An 18,715-nucleotide genomic window follows, 5' to 3' on the forward strand; every position below is an offset into this window, starting at 1 on the left:
AATCCATCAAGTCCTGCACTCCCTCATAGACAGGAACAAAGCATAAGGCTCTCCGGAGACTGACCATTATAGGGTCCCGTCCCCTGCACCCTCGGGGTCACCTTAGCCCCATATCCTGCATCCTCATCTAATTGCAATGTACTCAGAACTGCAAAATCAGGGTGGGCAATTCGTCCCTGTGAAAAAGCCTCTGCAAAGTCCTATGGGCTTGTCCTTCAGGAGGAATTTCCCCTTCCTCCAAAGCCTCAGGGAATGGCCTAAATTCATCTAGGGAGACTTCTGATAGGATGGGATCCTCTTCCAACCCCAAAGGGACCAGCTCCTGCCGAGCCCGCTTCATTCCCTGGGAAGGTGTTGGAGCCAAAGAAGGAGCAGGAGTCTTGGATGTCTCCTGCTCCTTACAAAAAGCTTGCAGCTCGCTAAAAAAAATTCAGCCAGGGAAAGGGAGGAAATATCCTCCTTCTGGACCATGGATCTGAGCCAGCCTAGGCGAGAAGAGTTACTTTTTGCCCCTGCCAGAACACAGGAGAAGGGGGAGAAAGGCAGTAAAACCCCAAGAAGGGCACAACATACAGACTGGAAGCCCTTTCTAAATAGTCTACCCACCAGAGGGAGAGGATCCTAATCGTCATCTCTGGGATCCCCCTCAGCTCTAAATACTGCAGCAATGTCTTGCTCAACTGAGGGAGTGACAGCTGAGCTGTCACCCCAGCAGCTGGATACCTTAACTTTCCTCAGCAATCCATACAAAACAGTAATGCACGTCTACCATCTGCTGGAGACAGAGAAAACTGGCAGGCTAGTGTCAGCACAGGAATATATAAGAGGTGACATCTGCGAGCCTGTTGATCTGTATCTCTATCTGCTGGTATTATAAGTTCCGTCTGCTGGTAGGCATGCACAACCTACTTGTATGGACTGGCCTGACTGAAGAGGAATCCAGTTTGTTCTTTTTTTCCAATTTGCTTTTCCGAATAGGGGTTTATTAGTGTTTTAAGGCACTGCAATATTTGCATTGTCGTCTTTTAGTATACCAGGTTGTTCTTTTGGGAACTGTCGGTATTAGTGCTGGATCGGTATGACAGGTTTGCTATATAGGTGCTAGTGTGTTTTTCCAGGATTTTGTATTGCTTCACAGAGAGCATAGTACTGGAGGGAGTTTATGTCCTCGTTTTTGAGATGGCATACATTTTGAATACTTTTTTTTTTTGCAAGGTAAGTAGTAAGGGGAAGTGTCCACACCGGTTATTAGAAGGTGTTTCTGGGGAAATGGAGCCACCATGTCATCAAAGGTAAAGGGTGGGGATTTACTGAATCCCCCACTGTGAATTTAAATTCACACACTGCTGCTAGCCAACGTTGGCTTTGTATTTCTGCCACCAGTAGGAGGGATTCTGCACCAGAGACAAATACAGAAAGCCTGCCACAACCCTAGGACATAGTTTAGTGGAAATCAGCACGACAAGTACCAGAATGCACCTTGGGAAGCTAAAGCATAAAAAGCGCAGAACGTCGCTGCTTTGAAGATGATCATTCTGATTGGCCGGTGGAATGTGGCCACCGGCACGATTGGCTAACTTTCAGGAAGGCGAGATGCAGACAAAAAGATCTTGATTGGCTAAAATGCAGGGCGGCAGGCTGTGGGGACAACGATTGCGATTGGCTGTGCTTGTGCACAGGGGCGGTGAAAACGGCACAGGGAAAATGGCAGCCGTGCGGTCTTTGAAGGTGAGTGCGCGAGATTAGCTGTACTGTAGCTGCGCGTGCAAGCTGAAAGTGAGTGAGTGCAGCGGCCTAAAAGCCCGTGTCCATTCAGATTTTTCCAGCATGAATACAGATTTCCCTAGTAATAAAGTTAAAATAGTGTATGCCGGTACTGACAGCTACCCCCCCCATACACACCACGCGCTTTGCGAGTCTTGAGTTAATCACGGTAAACCGGGGGAGCCTGGACTATGGTTCCCAGAATGCATTGGTGGCGAGCAGTTTTTCTCCATCTCTCCCAGGACATTCTGGGATGTGGTTATTTTCCTTAAAAAGGGGTTTGCGGGAGCTACAAGTCCCAGTATGGCACAAAACCAGGAGTGAATCAGCGGTTCTGGATAAAAAGGTGTCCTTGAGTAACTGTGTACCTTACAGCGCGGGTCATTCACTGGCGCTGTTTCTTCAGAGTAGGTGGATCCGGCACAGAGCTTTAACCTCTGCTCCATCAGCGGATGCAGAGAATTTCCCTGGAAAAGTGCAGCTAAAACTCCGTGCACGAGTGTGGTTTCAATCTAGGGGACAAAAAATGGGCTAACAAAATGTCCAGCAGGTGTCCTAATGAACAATGTAATTTAAAAAGAACATTGTAAACAATTCATAGTACCTTAGGACATTGGAAAATGTCTTTTGGAACAGGTGAAAAAGCCAGTGCATATAACAATTTAGTTCAGCTGCAATAAACAGTGTCTTAAATATAATCATTACTGGCACAAGAAGCACCTGAATGGTGATTAATTTATATTCTGCCTTTCGGAAACTTCAAAACGGATTAATTCAGGTTCTTTATAACTTTTGTAAGTGAATGACAATCTTGTATAAAAAATCAAAGTGCGGGGGGGATCAGTGATGTCAGAGAGCAAGATGGTGCCTGTATCAGAGCTTCTGTCCCTCTAAAAACTTAATCCATTGTTGTTATTGGCATCAGATGCAATATTACTTTTAAAACAATTATCGTGAGCCCATGTTACCCAGATGGCATTTGTGCAAAATGGCAGATTTAAAGTAGTTCTCTTTTACCAAACACACCACAGATCTCGTTAGGATAGTGGTGAGCAGAGCCTGACAGGCCACACAGAGGGAGCATTATTTATTTATTTTAGATTTTTCTATTCTACTTTTTGGCACCTCAAAGCAGATTACATTCGGGTGCTATAGGTATTTCTCTATTCCCAAAGGGTTTACAAACTAATCTTGTACCTGAGGCAAGAGAGGGTAAAGTGACTTGCATAAGGTCACAAGGAGCACAAGTGAGATTTGAACCCTGGTTTCCCTGGTTTGTAGCCCACTGTTCTAAGCGCTAGGCTACTCCTCCACTCTAATTGGAATCGTCGTCACATACTCTGCAGTTGTGTGCTGGGTCTGGTGACTTACCTTCCAGAGAGGAATTCCGTGGTTGGTTTCAAGCTTTGTGGAAAGGTATGAAGCAGCATAAACAGGAACTGATGGCTGATTTGAGAGAGAATATGGTTGCCTTAGGTTACTGCATAGTTGCTTTGGATGCTCGTGTAGAAGGCCATGCTGATTCCTTACACCATCTTACCAAGCAACAGAAAGCAATGCAGTCTGAAAAGGAGCAGATTGCTGATAAGCTCGAAGACCTGAGAATCTGCCACGGCACTATAACTTGTGGTTTAGGGGGGTGCTGGAGACCCCCGCCTTTGAAGACTGTAGGTCTGAAGTAATCTCCATTTGCAAGCTTTTGTTGCAATCTCGAGAGAATGGCATTGTGGAAGAAGATTTCTCTAGTATCGAGATTAAATTGGAACACACTCACAGGGTTTTAGGGCCTAAACAGGCTAATGGAGTGCGTGACATTATAACCTGCTTTCACAGTTTTGCTTTGAAGGAGCACGTTTTATGAGATTGCACTGAGAAAAAGTGAGTAGACTTGGGAGAGCCATAAAATTTGTTTTCACCAGGCTGGCCCTACCACACTATGCCAGCGTCAGGAACTGAGAGAGGCCACCATTGAATATTTGGTAATGCTGGACCTTCCCTTTCTGGCTGTTGTTTGTGATTAAGGGCGCATCTTATAAAATCAAAAAAATTGCCAAGGCTGTAGAAATTTTCAAGGAGAAAGGCTTGTCTTTCACTTTCTCAGTCCTTAAAATGTTGATTGCAGTATCGAGGAAGGAAATATTTCCAAAATGGCAGCGGGTAGACAAAGGTGGCAGGAGACTGAGGCACCAATTGGGCGAGAGCCAGCCTTCTGCCTCTGACCCTTGTTGAAACTGTTTGGCGTCCATTGAGTGTACATAAGAGCACAGTCTTCTGTGCATTCACTTTGCCTTTTTGGTGGGACTGTGAACTGTTAGAATTTGTATATCCTCGTTCAGCGTTTAAGCCTTTATGGTCATGCTTTATACAAAAGAATGCTTTTGCGATAGTGATTAAGCATTGGTTGTGCTGGGGGGAGGTGTTGGAGGTACAGACTTGTCAAGGTGTGCTTCCCCTATGAAATGGTGGGATCTGCTTAGGGGGATTGGCAGATCATGTACATGGAAGGGGAGGCTTAACTCAAGCTTTCTGTTCAGGAGCGGATAATAGTGTGACAGTGGGAATGCTTAAATTGTTACTCTTGAATAATTTGATCGTTGCTGGTTTATTCAGGAGAGAGAGAATGAAGTGGAGAGAGGTAGCGGGGAGGGGTATATCCCCTGTCAGGCTCACGGATATTGTCTCTTAATGTAGCATGGGATCTTCTTAGTGTTTGGGTAAATTGCCAGGTTCTTGTGGCCTGGTTTTGGCCTCTGTTGGAAACAGGATGCTGGGCTTGATGGACCCTTGGTCTGACCCAGCATGGCAATTTCTTATGTTCTTAACACTCCAAGAAAGCAACAGCTCCTATTTCAAGAATTGTGTTATCACAGAACCTCGCTAGCAATGTTACAAGAAACTCTGAAGGAACTAAAAAATGAAATTTCAGACCTATTAGTAAAAATTTGTAACTTATCATTAAAATCATCCATTGTACCTGAAGACTGGAGGATAGCAAATGTAACCCCAATATTTAAAAAGGGCTCCAGGGGCGATCCGGGAAACTACAGACCGGTTAGCCTGACTTCAGTGCCAGGAAAAATAGTGGAAAGTGTTCTAAACATCAAAATCACAGAACATATAGAAAGACATGGTTTAATGGAACAAAGTCAGCATGGCTTTACCCAGGGCAAGTCTTGCCTCACAAATCTGCTTCACTTTTTTGAAGGAGTTAATAAACATGTGGATAAAGGTGAACCGGTAGATGTAGTATACTTGGATTTTCAGAAGGCGTTTGACAAAGTTCCTCATGAGAGGCTTCTAGGAAAAGTAAAAAGTCATGGGATAGGTGGCGATGTCCTTTCGTGGATTGCAAACTGGCTAAAAGACAGAAAACAGAGAGTAGGATTAAATGGGCAATTTTCTCAATGGAAGGGAGTGGACAGTGGAGTGCCTCAGGGATCTGTATTGGGACCCTTACTGTTCAATATATTTATAAATGATCTGGAAAGAAATACGACGAGTGAGATAATCAAATTTGCAGATGACACAAAATTGTTCAGAGTAGTTAAATCACATGCAGATTGTGATAAATTGCAGGAAGACCTTGTGAGACTGGAAAATTGGGCATCCAAATGGCAGATGAAATTTAATGTGGATAAGTGCAAGGTGATGCATATAGGGAAAAATAACCCATGCTATAATTACACAATGTTGGGTTCCATATTAGGTGCTACAACCCAAGAAAGAGATCTAGGTGTCATAGTGGATAACACATTGAAATCGTCGGTGCAGTGTGCTGCGGCAGTCAAAAAAGCAAACAGAATGTTGGGAATTATTAGAAAAGGAATGATGAATAAAACGGAAAATGTCATAATGCCTCTGTATCGCTCCATGGTGAGACCGCACCTTGAATACTATGTACAATTCTGGTCGCCGCATCTCAAAAAAGATATAATTGCGATGGAGAAGGTACAGAAAAGGGCTACCAAAATGATAAGGGGAATGGAACAACTCCCCTATGAGGAAAGACTAAAGAGGTTAGGACTTTTCAGCTTGGAGAAGAGACGACTGAGGGGGGATATGATAGAGGTGTTTAAAATCATGAGAGGTCTAGAACGGGTAGATGTGAATCGGTTATTTACTCTTTCGGATAGTAGAAAGACTAGGGGGCACTCCATGAAGTTAGCATGGGGCACATTTAAAACTAATCGGAGAAAGTTCTTTTTTACTCAACGCACAATTAAACTCTGGAATTTGTTGCCAGAGAATGTGGTTCGTGCAGTTAGTATAGCTGTGTTTAAAAAAGGATTGGATAAGTTCTTGGAGGAGAAGTCCATTACCTGCTATTAAGTTCACTTAGAGAATAGCCACTGCCATTAGCAATGGTTACATGGAATAGACTTAGTTTTTGGGTACTTGCCAGGTTCTTATGGCCTGGATTGGCCACTGTTGGAAACAGGATGCTGGGCTTGATGGACCCTTGGTCTGACCCAGTATGGCATTTTCTTATGTTCTTATGTTCATATGAAGAAAAGATATCAGCCTTTACTGACATCTCGGGAATTTCCCCATAGATATTTTGATCTAGTTCTAAAGAGGGGAAATATACAGGTGTTAGTATATTTCTTTCCTAGCATTTGGTCCATGAGTTTTATTTATTCCACCTAGCTGAGCTCGAGGGCAGATTTCAGCTTTTGAAAATTAAGGTTGGCAGTGAACTGTATACAGTTGTTAATATCTAAGCCCCCAACCGTGATCAAGAAGGATTCCCGAAATCACTGGAACACTTGCTCTTGTCTTATACTGAGGATTTTTTTGATTGTGAGTGGAAACTTTAATTTCACCAGAGTGCCCTCCGTAGATAACTTATACTCATCTGTCCAGGGACTGAAGGGTGCGAGACTATCTCTTACATGACTGATGGAAAGATAGTTTAGTAGACATGTGGAGGCAGTGTTATCCGTCCTCAAGATCTTACTCGTTTTACTCTGTACCACATGGCTTCTACTCTCGCATTGATTATTTGTTGATAGATAAAGGCACAATGAATAGTGTCGTTGGGGAGTAGCTGGGTAATATAACTTGGTCAGTCCATGTTCCGGTTTGATTTGATTTACAGTTTAAAAATGATGACTCAGGACAGCGATACTGGTGTCTAAATGGCAGTTTATTAAAGGATGAGTCATTTTGCAAGATTAGCTGTCAAATTACAGGAATACGTCCAAATAAATGCTACAGATGGTGTGTCGCTAGGAATGGTACGAAAATGTTCCCAAGCGGTAATGCGGGGTGCATTCCTCTCTCAAGCGACCTACAAAGAGAATGAAAAAGAAAAGATAAGGAAGGGTATCCTTGAAAAAATAGCAGTTGTATCTTCTTTTTTATTAGATTCTGTTTCGTATTAGATATTGGTTTTATTACTCATCACGTGGAGCTGGCTAGACAAGCCTATTTTGAAAGGGGGGGGGGGGCAACAAAGCGGGAAGATATTTGGCCAGACAACTGAAGTCTATTCTTACCCAGGGTTACATAGCCAAGATTAAAACCTCTTCTGGCACCTTGGTTATGACTGCCTCTGAAATTAGAACCTGTTTTTCCCAATTTTATTCTCAGTTATATAGTAGAAATACTAGTATCAATATGTATTTCAACATATTTTGGTTACTGGGAAACGAATGATGTTGATATACGTAACTTTGTTATTGGTTGTCAATGTTATCTCCGAATAAAGTATTAATTATAAAAATAATTAAACAAAAAAAAAAGAAATACCGATATCTCTGAGGAAAATATTGATGTTTATCTTGGCTATGTAGATTTACCAACCCACCAGCAATACCTAGATAACCCTATTAGTTCTGTAGAGATTATAAATGTCATTAAATTGTTGAAAGTGGGCAAAGCGCCAAGACTTGATGGCTTTTCTGCTGGTTATTACAAATGCTTCTCGCATATTCTTACTGCTCCCTTAGCAGACATGTTTAATTACATAAGGAATGGGAAATCATTTTCTGTCAAATCCAACTTAGCAGGCATAACTGTAATAGCTAAACCAGGTCAGGACCCAACTTTATGTGGTTCCTATAGAACTATATCCCTTATCAATTTAGACTTAAAAACCCTAACAAGAGTATTGGCTGAGAGGTTGAATCGGATCACTTCTTTCTTCCACTCAAATCAAGTTGGTTTTATACCCAATAGGATGGCCGCAGACAATGTATGCAAAATTGTCAACATAATCTGGTAGATTAAAAAGGAGGAATTCCATCCCTTCTTTTAAACATTGATACTGAAAAAGTGTTTGACATGGTGCAGGTCATTTTTGCTCAAGACTCTGGACAAGATACGCTTAGAATCTTACTTTCTTGGTTGGATTCAGAAATTATATAAGAGCCCACGGGCCTGTGTTAAAGTTAATGGGGGATATGGGGAAAGTTTTCTGGTGAGTAGGGGAGCAAAATAGGGATGCCTACTCGCCCCACTTCTCTTTGCTTTGTTCTTGGAACCCTTTGCCACCAGAGTAAAATCAGCTTCAAATATTAAGGGCATACAGTTTGGAACCTCTCACTTGAAACTATCCCTCTTTGCTGATGATATGTTGTTTACTCTGACCAATCTGTGCAAATCTTTAGAGGGGGTAGTACAAGAGATGGAGCAGCCTAGTGTTGTATCGGGTTTTAAAGTTGATCTAGAAAAGTACAAGATCCTAAATATCTCAATCACATATCATAGTATTGGGCACATCAAGCAGAAGTTCCCTTTCAAGTGGGCTAAACAGAAAATTAAATATCTAGAGTTCTATATTAGTGGCTGTGTGGAGGATCTATTTAAATTGAGCTATAAACCATTAGTGGCATCTATAGTGAAAGACTTAGATAAGTGGGAGGGGAGATATGGATTTTCTTAGTTGGGGAGTATCGCAATCTCTAAAATGAATATTTTACCTAGATTTCTCTATCTTTTTTTATGACATTTCCTCTACTATATTTCGATCTTGGCAGAATCTTTGATTTTATTTGGAGGGGTAGACCCTAGGGTATCTCGTTTAGTTATGTTCTAGCCCAAACTTAGAGGCAGACTTGGGGGTTCCTAATTTACTCTGATATATTGCGGTGTCCCAACTGAGAGCGATAATTGATTGGCATAAAAAGAATAATGTAAAGCAGTGGGTACTCTTAGAGCAACTTTTAATAGGTTTAATGCCACTCCAATATTAACATGGCGATCACTGTTGTGCATGCTGTTTTCATTATGCACCACCTTGAAAGTCTGGTCCCGATGGAAAGATAAACTGGTTGGCAAATGAAGCTATTTCTATTTGACACATCATTTTCATAACAGATATTTTCCTGCTGGCCTAAACCCTAGCGCTTTTGTGGATGGAAGGATAAAGGGATGTATTGTATTGTCAAACGAAGCGCTCCAGCTCACAGTGAACCACTGGGGCCTCCTGTTTCTAAACTTGCTGGTGACATCACACAATGTGAAGTTTCCTTGCTTCTTCAGTCACAGGAGAGATCTGAAGTCCTTGGGCATCAATGCCCTTTTGCAGGAGTGGCAGGAAGGCAAGTTTCTATATGCCTTTCTCCTGTGGCCCAAGTTGGCAGAATGATTTGGAGGATCGAGAGTCACACGGGGATGTTGCTTCTGGTGGCACCAGATTGGTCCAGGAGGCCGTGGTATGCAGATCTGTAAAGGATCCTGTTGGACTCTCCTCTCGAATTACCAAGAAAAGAGGAGACCACCTTAGCAAAAAAGATGGAACAGTTCGCAGCTGTATCGCCCCCAGAGTCACGCACAGAAATGGTTCCCGGCAAGACGAGGCTTGCAGTTCGGAAACTCTGTGCGCAGAACAAACACTGTCTTCAAAATACATAACCTCAAGGAGAGGCTATGCAGTGGTCAAAAGTTGGGACCCACCAAAAAATCCCAAACCAGATTAAGACTCCACAAGGGCACTGGTAACCGCAAAGGAGGATGAAGATGCTTCACCCCTTTTAAGAACTGGGCCACATGCAAATGGGCCAACAAGGGTTCACCATTCACCTGACCTCGGAAACAGGCAAGAGCCGCCACATGTACCTTCAAGGAATTAAGGGCCAACCCCTTAATCAACCCATCCTGCCAGTAATCCAAAATGAGTCGGATCTTAACCGAACGAGGATGAACTCTTGCTCCTCACACCAAGCCTCATACACTTACCAAACCCGAACATAAGTTAAGGAAGTGGCAAACTTTCGCGCTCAGAGCAAGGTGGCAATCACAGCAATGGAGTATCCACTCTTCAGCAACAGAGCCCTCTCAAGGGCCATATTGTAAGACAAAATCGAGTCAGATCTTCGTGAAGAACAGGCTCCTGCCGTAGCAAAACTGTGGCCATGTCTACCCTCTGGGGTGTTAATTTCCTTTAAGCACACCATCCTTCAAGGAGTCTCCAAATCCTACTGTATGATTTGCACATGGATATTTACTTTGACCTCAATAGCGTCTCGATCACTTGAGCTGAATATTCCCTTCTTGTTGACCTATCCCTCTCAGTAACCACGCTGTGTAAATGAGAACCCCTCTGGGTCCTCCATGACTACTGGGCCCTGCTATAGATGGCTCGTTATCTCCTTGAGGTTGATGGGGTCTGCTACCATCAGCCTGACTAGATCCACATACCACACAACTAGATCCAGACACAACTAAAGGGAGGGAGGAGGGACTGGAGAATCAGAACAGAAGTGGCAGACGTTCCGCCAACACAGGAGCAACAGAACATTGGGCTTCTGAAAGAGTGTTCAGGGAGGCACACACCAAGTAGATATTTTTCTTTTTTTCTTTCTTTTTGAAAAAAAAAAATACAAGAGGAAAAGGAAAAGTGCATAAATATGGAAAGAAAAGGAAAAGATAAAGGAGCAAAAGTAGACCCTGGGAAGGAAAGAAGTTTATGCTCAAGAAGGGAGCATTATATAAGTTGAAAAGGCAGGAGAGCATTGCTGCACCCGTAAGATTAATTTTTGGGGTATGTAGTGAAAAAAAAAAGAAAAGCCACTGGGGAATGAGAATTTTTGACAGAAGGCTACTAATTACTGTTCTGATGTCACTGTTCCTATACAGGAAGGTGACATCAGCAAAGAATCTGTCACTCTGACTGGTCTGTCAGGACTTGAGGATTGAGAATTAGCAGGTAAGCGCTAATTGAACCTTCAAACAACCCCAGGCAAAGCATCAAAGGCTCGTTCATATAGCTCCTACTAATAAGCATACGCACACCCTCCTACCTCTCTAGGAGCCAGTCACACCTCCCTTGAACTCCGATCTAAAAAGCTGAGATAAGTTGTTTAGGTTTAAATCTAGATGCTTAAACTGATCCTCAGGCCTCCCACCCCTCTCCTCACATTCCCATCTAAGTTGGCTTTGCTTTCAGGATAGCTGTAATAAGTAGGCATGTGATTATATATATGTATATGTTAATATTGTTCCTAAATCCAATTTATGTAAGCATATTTTATTGACCTTTATTAAGGATAATCCTGTATAAGTATGCTTGGGGAGGCTGAGGTCTAGTTGGAACACCATTGCCCTAGAGAGACATTATGTGCGTTGCACTGTCTGTGCCTTTGGACTTTATTCTATGCCAGTGATGCTTCAGCTTTATCATGGTCTCTCTCTCTCTTTCTGTCTGCTGCACAGGGTATGGTTGGTATTGTTACTGGAGGTGCCTCTGGCCTGGGCCGGGCCACTGTGGAACGCCTGATCCAGCAAGGAGCTAGTGCAGTTATCCTAGACCTGCCCACATCCGAGGGCAGCAGTGTGGCAAAAGACCTGGGCGAGAGATGTGTCTTTGCTCCAGGTGATGTAAGTAATGGCAGAAGACTCCAGGTCTGATCAGCTCTATTCCAAGCAACGTAGGAATAAAGGGAGCTCCATTTCCCAATCATTGGACTGAAGAAAGACAGACTGACGAAGACCGGATAAGCTTCAGCAACCAGCAAAGTGCACATGCTGAAATTATCGGGCAGCAAGCTTAAAACAAAACCAAATCAAATGCTGCTGCGCACAACACACAGTCAACCTGTGGAACTTGTCACATGGGAAAGCAAAGATTATAACTTGATAATTAGCAGGGATTCACATTAAGGTTTATCTGCTATAAAATAATGAATTTTGTAGTTTGTTTTGGTTTGTTTTAACTATGTCTGTCACTTGTAAATTGCTTAGGTATCTGTAAGCGATTAATAAATATAAATAACTAGATAAAAAATGAATTAGACAAACTTCTGGAAGATAGGTTAACAGCAGACTACTTAGCCAACAATATAAATGTCATCCTGGGTTCAGGGCACTGCTGGAAACTAGAAGGCTATGGAAACCTTGAATATGAGGGGAGATAAGGACCATGAGATCCATCTAATCTGTCCAGTTTCCTGTTGCAGTAGCGTGGACCTCACTTGATCTCCATTTTTCCCTTTGCCTTTTTGCAGTTGATCTTCTACGCTTATCCCATACTTTCCTGAATACTTTTTTTTTTTTTAATATATATTTTAGATGATCAAAGCTTTCACAAAAATGACATCTAGTAGAATCAAAATTCAGTGTTCTCAAAAAAACAAAACAGGAATTAACTTTGATTAAATAAGTAATCACATTGCTTTAGTCACAATTTCCAACATATGTTATACAAAATTTAAAAAATATATTGAAATTTCCAAAGCTTGTATTTACTTCTCATTTTCTTTTATTCTCCATTCCCACCTTACATTGATATTTTCTCATCCATCCACACTAATGCATTTATTTCAGCATGCAGGTAGTAACATAATGACAGCAGAAAAAGACCGAATTGTTCATCCAGTCTTCCCAGTAAGTTTCTCATAGTAGTAACTGCTGCTCTGTGCAGGTTATTTATCCCCAAGCTTTAAGGGTAGTAATGTTTACAGTCAAAATCAAACAACTGTCAAACCCATAACAAAATTACTGCTAGCAACATTTTGGGGTGAGCAGCCTTCTTGATAATTCAAACAATGCTGGGCCCCGACTAAAGTCGGGGCCCAGCATTGTTGTCATCTGAATCCAATTCCCCTTTTTTCCACCCACCGTCGAAGCGGAGAGCAATGTTGCCGTTGCATCAAAAGCATCAAGGCTAATTGGTTAAAGGTAGTAATCCCCTTGCTTTCTGTCAAGGATAGTAACTGCCACTCCGTGCAAGTTATCCTCATGCACGCTTTGTCCTCACCACCTCTTCCCAAAGGGCATTCCAGGCATATACTACTATCTCCATGAAGAAATATTTCCTAATGTTGGTTCTGAGTTGTCCCCCTGGAGTTTCATTTTGTGACCCCCTAATTTTACAGTTTCATTTCCAATGGAAATGGTTCAAAGTTTTGCATCATTCAAACCTTGCAGGTATCTGAAGGTCTGCATCATATCTCCCCTGCACCTCCTCTCTTCCAGGGTATACATATTCAGATCCTTCAGCGTCTCTTCATAAGTCTTCTGATACAGACCGCACACCATTTTGGTCGCCCTTCTCTGGACCGCCTCCATCCTGTCTCTGACCTTGAGATACAGGCTCCAGAACGGACTACAGTATTCCAAGCAAAGCCTCACCATGGGCTTATACAAGGGCATTATCACCTCTTTTTTTTCTTACTGGTTATGCAGCCCAGCATTCTTCTGGCTTTAGTTATCACCTTGTCTCATTGCTTCGCTGCCTTCAGATCGTCAGACACTTAACCACCCCAAGAACCCTCTCCTGGTCCATGCACATCAGTCATTCACTCCCTATTGCATGCGGCTCTTTTGGTTACTGCACCTCAGATGCATGACTCTGCACTTCTTGGCATTGAATCTCAGTTCAGGTGGTGGGTTATGTCCCCCGTCCAGCAGATGGAGTCAGACAAAGCTTCGGAGGGTGCTGCCTTATAAACCAGTGCACCCTCTGACACTCTTCAGTATCTTTCTGACTCCAGCAGATAGGAGCAGGGGAACCTTGGATTCCCCAGTATATGGTTAGAGTACTTGTTTCTTTCCTTTCTTCTTTTAAGCTTTGTTAGATGGATCAAGTTATTTAGATTTAAAAAAAAAAAAAAACAACAAAAAGCTTATACTGCTTCAACTTGCAGACAGATCTGTTCCTTCTCACTGTTTGTTTTTTCCTTTCCCTAATTGACTGTATGGGGTAAGTTTTTGTGTGCTTATTTGGTTCTTTTAGGTTTATTCCCTAATGCAGCTCTACTGGGGATGCATGTTGGAGATTTCAACCTCCCCCCCCCCCCCTCCCTTCTTCCGCGTCCCGACCCGCAGCCCTGAGAAGCGCATTCCTTGGGGCTACTGACCGCAGAGAGGTAACATTCCTCTGTTGGCCCTCGCGCATCTCCTGGGTCGGTGAGTTTGTAAGCGGAGGCGTTTTCCCGCTACCCACGGCACTGCCTGTTTTTTCTTCACGGCTCCCCCCCCCCCCCTTCCATGCCGAGGGCTTTCAGATGTGCAGCGTGCGGGGAGCTGGGATCGCAGCTCTGCCGCGAGGGGATTTGCACGAGGTGCCTCCCTGGTGGGGAGGGCACCTCGCAGCCAACAGGTGGTTCTGTTTCGCGCGTCCAAGTGCGCCTGCACAGGCGGAGGCCAGATCAGATTCCACTTAGCGCGGGAACGGTGGCCATTTTGGATTCAGAGCCAGCTGCACCGCCGCTCTCAGGAGAGGATTCGGAAGATATTTCTGCACTTTTACCACCGGTTTTAATACTGGTTCCGCCTCTGGGGACCTTTTTACCTCCTGGGGGATCCCCCTGCTTTGCCCTCCTCGGGCCCGCCTCCGTTTTCCACAGACTTTGTGCTCCTCATACACAATGCATATCTGGCCAGAATGTCCCAGCCCCTGGATTCCGCAACAGGGCCTCCGCCTCCCAAAATACTCAGGGCAGCTGATCCTCCTCCCGTGGGAGCCCCCCAGGGAATAGAGGCCCCAGTTGGGGGGGGCACCGGGGGCCCCTCAGGGGTCCTCCCGGGTGTGTTTGGCTCTCCCTCCTATGGGAGGGGTAGACTTGGTGCCAGAGCCTGGACTGGATGATCCCCTGCTTGACCTGGATGATCCCCTGCTTGCTGCCCAGATGGAAGGGGACGACACTAGGGTGCTCCGGATTTTTAGAGAGTCAAGTTGGACACCCTTATTCCACATATCCTGCAAGAACTGGACATTGAGGCCCCCCTGGATCCGCCTGGCCCCACTCCTTCGGGGAAGAAGGGAGACCCAGTGCCGGCGGGTCTCCACCCTCCGACCAGGGCCTTTCCTACCCATCCTACCTTCCTTCAATTGTTGGCTAGGGAATGGGATTCGCCCGAAGCCTCACTGAAGGTCAGCAGGGCAATGGACAAACTATACCCTCTCTCTGAGGACTTCATAGAACTACTTAAGGTCCTAAAGGTCGACTCTGCAGTTTCGGCTGTCACAAAGCGTACGACCATTCTGGTGACAGGAGGCACAGCTCTGTGGGATCTGCAGGACAGGAAGCTAGAAGTTTATCTCAAGAGGGTGTTTGAGGTTTCCCCGCTGGGAGTCCGGGCGACCATATGTAGATCACTTGCGCAAAGAGCGGGACTTCGCTGGGTGCAGCAGCTCCTTATCTCACAGGAGCTACCGCCGGAGGAAGCAAGACAGGCAGACCGTCTGGAGGCCGTCATAGCCTATGGAGCAGATGCCCTGTATGACCTCCTCCGAGTTCTAGCCAGATCAATGGTCTCAGCAATCTCGGCCTGACGTCTCCTCTGGCTCTGCAACTGGTCGACAGATTCCTCATCCAAGATGCAGTTGGGATCTCTTCCGTTTAAAGGGAAATTCCTTTCCAGGGATGATTTTGGATCAGATTATCAAGTCCCTCAGAGAGAATACAGTACATCGACTTCCGGAAGATCGGCTGCGAGCTTCGAGATCGTTCAATGCCTCCAGAAGCCGATTCCGTGGTCAATGCTGCTTCCACACCACTAGACAGACACTGCCCCGGACACCCTCTTCCCGATCTCAGTCTTGGTCCCATTCCTTTCGAGGCCGCAGACCAGCAAGGGATGGGGTGGCCCAAGGGGCTCCCTCCAAGTCCTCGCAATGATGCCAGACTGACCCACTCCCCGACCCCCAGGATCGGGGGATGGATTTCTCTTTTCTACGAGGAGTGGGTCCGGATCACGTCAGATCAGTGGGTCCTAGACATTCTAAGGCACCGCTACACATTGGATTTTGCTCGACCCCCCCCCCCCCCCCCCCCAAGAGACAGATTTCTCTCTCCCTGCGGACCACCCCAAAAGCAGCTCATTGTACGACAGACTCTCGACAGACTTCTAGCTCTCGGAGCAATCCTCCCAGTACCGCCCATGGAAGTGGGCTCAGGCCATTATTCGGTCTACTTTGTGGTCCCCAAAAAGGAGGGATCCTTCCGCCCAATTTTGGACCTCAAGGTGGTCAACAAGTCGCTCAAGGTCCCTCATTTCAGGATGGAGACTTTGCGCTTGGTGATCGCTGCAGTGCATCAGGGAGAATTCCTTGCCTCCCTGGATCTGATGGAGGCATATCTTCACATTCCCATCCTCAAAGCGCACCAGCATTTCCTTCGCTTCAAGATTCTAGGTCAGCATTTTCAGTTTCAAACTCTACCTTTTGGCCTGGCGACCGCCCCCCGTACGTTCATGAAGGTGTAATGGTGGTGGTGGTGGTGGTGGTCTCGGCAGCTCTCCAATGAGAGGGAATTCTGGTTCACCCATATCTGGATGACTGGCTCATCCAAGCAAAGACCTTGAATCAGGGTCATAGGGCGGTCGAAAGAGTTGTACATCTCCTATAATCCCTCGGTTGGGTTGTCAACTTTGCCAAGAGCAGTCTTATTCTGTCACAGTCTCTGGATTTTCTGGGAGCGCGGTTCGATACAGCGATGGGCAAAGTCTTCCTGCAACCAGATCGGGCCCAGTCAGCGCTTCTCTTGCCTCTACTCTCCCACAGCCTGGGATTATCTACAGGTTCTGGGATCCATGGCATCCACTATCGATCTAGTACCCTGGGCATTTGCGCATATGCGTCCGCTGCAGAGAGCAGAAAGCGGTGTTGCAGGAGTATCAGACCATCCTCCCACTCCCCCAGCAGGCCAGAGACAGCCTGCTTTGGTGGCTTGACCCGCTCCACTTGGCGCAGGGAATGCCCTTAGAAATTCCAGACTGGGTGGTGGTCACCATGAATGCCAGTCTATCCGTCTGGAGGGCAGTGTGCCAGACGAGTTCAGTTCTGGGGCAGTGGACGAAGTCCCAAGCCGCTTGGCCAATCAATCGCTTGGAAACAAGAGCAGTTCGTCTGGCACTGAGAAACTTCCTTCCCCTCATTCATCATCGGGCGGTCAGGATTCTCTCAGACAACGCGACCACTATAGCGTATATCAACCACCAGGGGGGCACGAGAAGTCGTCATGTCTCGTTGGAAACGGACAAGTTGATGGCTTGGGCGGAGGTCCACCTCTCTCGACTGGTGGCCTCTCACATTGCGGGAGTAGATAACATTCAGGCAGACTTCTTGAGTCGACAACGTTTAGATCCCGAGGAGGCAATGCAGCTTCTCATTCATCGTTGGGGGGACCCCTCGTCTGGATCTCATGGCCACCTTCCACAATACAAAGGCACCACGGTTCTTCAGTCGCAGAAGGGAGCACAGCGCAGAAGGTGTGGATGCGCTAGTCCTTCCATGGCCACGTCACCTCCTCCTCTACGTGTTCCCACATGGCCCCTAGTGGGCAAGGTTCTCCAGAGAATAGAGGGCCACCAAGGTCTGGTGATTCTGGTAGCACTGGAATGGCCCCGACGCCCTTGGTTCGCGGACTTAATCAACCTCGCAGTAAACGGTCCTCTCTGTCTGGGCCACCTGTCACACCTACTGCATCAAGGTCCAGTATTTTTCAACCAGGCAGATCGCTTTTGTCTTGCGGCCCGGCTTTTGAGAGGCGTAGGCGATACCCGGAGGCCGTAGTCTCGACTCTTCTCAAGGCTCAGAAGACTTCAACATCCATTGCTTATGTACGAGTTTGGAAGGTCTTCGAATCCTGGTGCGCTTCCCAGGCAGCACGACCGCGGACGGCTTCAGTGCCTCAGATCCTCGCGTTCCTCCAAGCAGGTCTAGAGAAGGGCCTTGCTTACAACTCTCTGAGGGTCCAGGTTTCTGCCCTTGGATCCCTGGTCCATCTCCAGGAGGGACTCACGCTTTCCTCTCACCCTGATATCGTCCGGTTCCTCAAGGGAGTGAAACACCTGGAGGCCCTCGGTTCAGGCTCCTTGTCCTTCCTGGAACTTCAACTTAGTCCTCCGGATTTTGGGCAGCCCTCCCTTCGAGCCGATGTGTGCCGCTACCCTCAAGTACCTCACCCTCAAGACTCTTTTCCTCGTGGCCATTTGTTCTGCCCGCCGGGTTTCCGAACTCTAGGCGCTGTCCTGCAGGGAACTTTACCTCCGTTTCACGGACTCTGGTGTCTCCTTGCACATGGTGCCCTCGTTCCTGCCCAAGGTGGTTTTTGCATTTCATCTGAATCAGACTGTGGAACTCCGTCTTTCTCCGTAAACTTGATGTCAAGCGCACCCTGATTCGTTACCTGGAGGTCACTAATGATTTTAGTCTGTCGGACCATTTGTTTATTCTTTTGTCTGGCCCAAAGAAAGGCTCCAAGGCTACGAAGACAACGATTGCTCGCTGGCTGAAAGAGGCTATTGTGACAGCGTGTGGGTCGACAGCCCCCCTTGGGCATCAGGGCGCATTCTCTTCGGTCTCAAGCTGCATCCTGGGCGGAGAACCAGTCCGTCTCATCTCAGGAGATCTGTTGAGCGGCGACCTGGAAATCGTTGCATACCTTTGCTAGGCACTACCGTTTGCATCTGCAGTCACCGACTTTTGGCTACTTTGGCGATAGTCATTCGAGCAGGGCTATCAAGGGCCCACCCTACATAGGGACGCTTTGGTACAGCTCAC

General features: G+C 45.9%; 1 protein-coding gene across 2 annotated transcripts in view; it reads left to right on the plus strand.

Annotated features, from left to right (window-relative positions):
- Window positions 1–1,576: 1,576 nt before the first annotated feature.
- Window positions 1,577–18,715, plus strand: part of HSD17B10 (hydroxysteroid 17-beta dehydrogenase 10) — a 42,560-nt gene continuing 25,421 nt past the window's right edge. Inside the window, exons 1-2 of one of the 2 annotated variants that reach the window (XM_029608006.1) lie at window positions 1,577–1,728; window positions 11,422–11,586. In XM_029608006.1, the coding sequence (XP_029463866.1) occupies window positions 1,624–1,728; window positions 11,422–11,586 (270 nt within the window). In that variant the 5' untranslated portion in view covers window positions 1,577–1,623. Of the gene's footprint in view, window positions 1,729–2,002; window positions 2,111–11,421; window positions 11,587–18,715 lie in introns of those variants that run through there. The other variant, XM_029608007.1, reaches the window with a different exon arrangement.

This window comes from Rhinatrema bivittatum, chromosome 1 (assembly GCF_901001135.1).
Source record: "Rhinatrema bivittatum chromosome 1, aRhiBiv1.1, whole genome shotgun sequence".
NCBI classification, from domain to species: Eukaryota; Metazoa; Chordata; class Amphibia; order Gymnophiona; family Rhinatrematidae; genus Rhinatrema; species Rhinatrema bivittatum.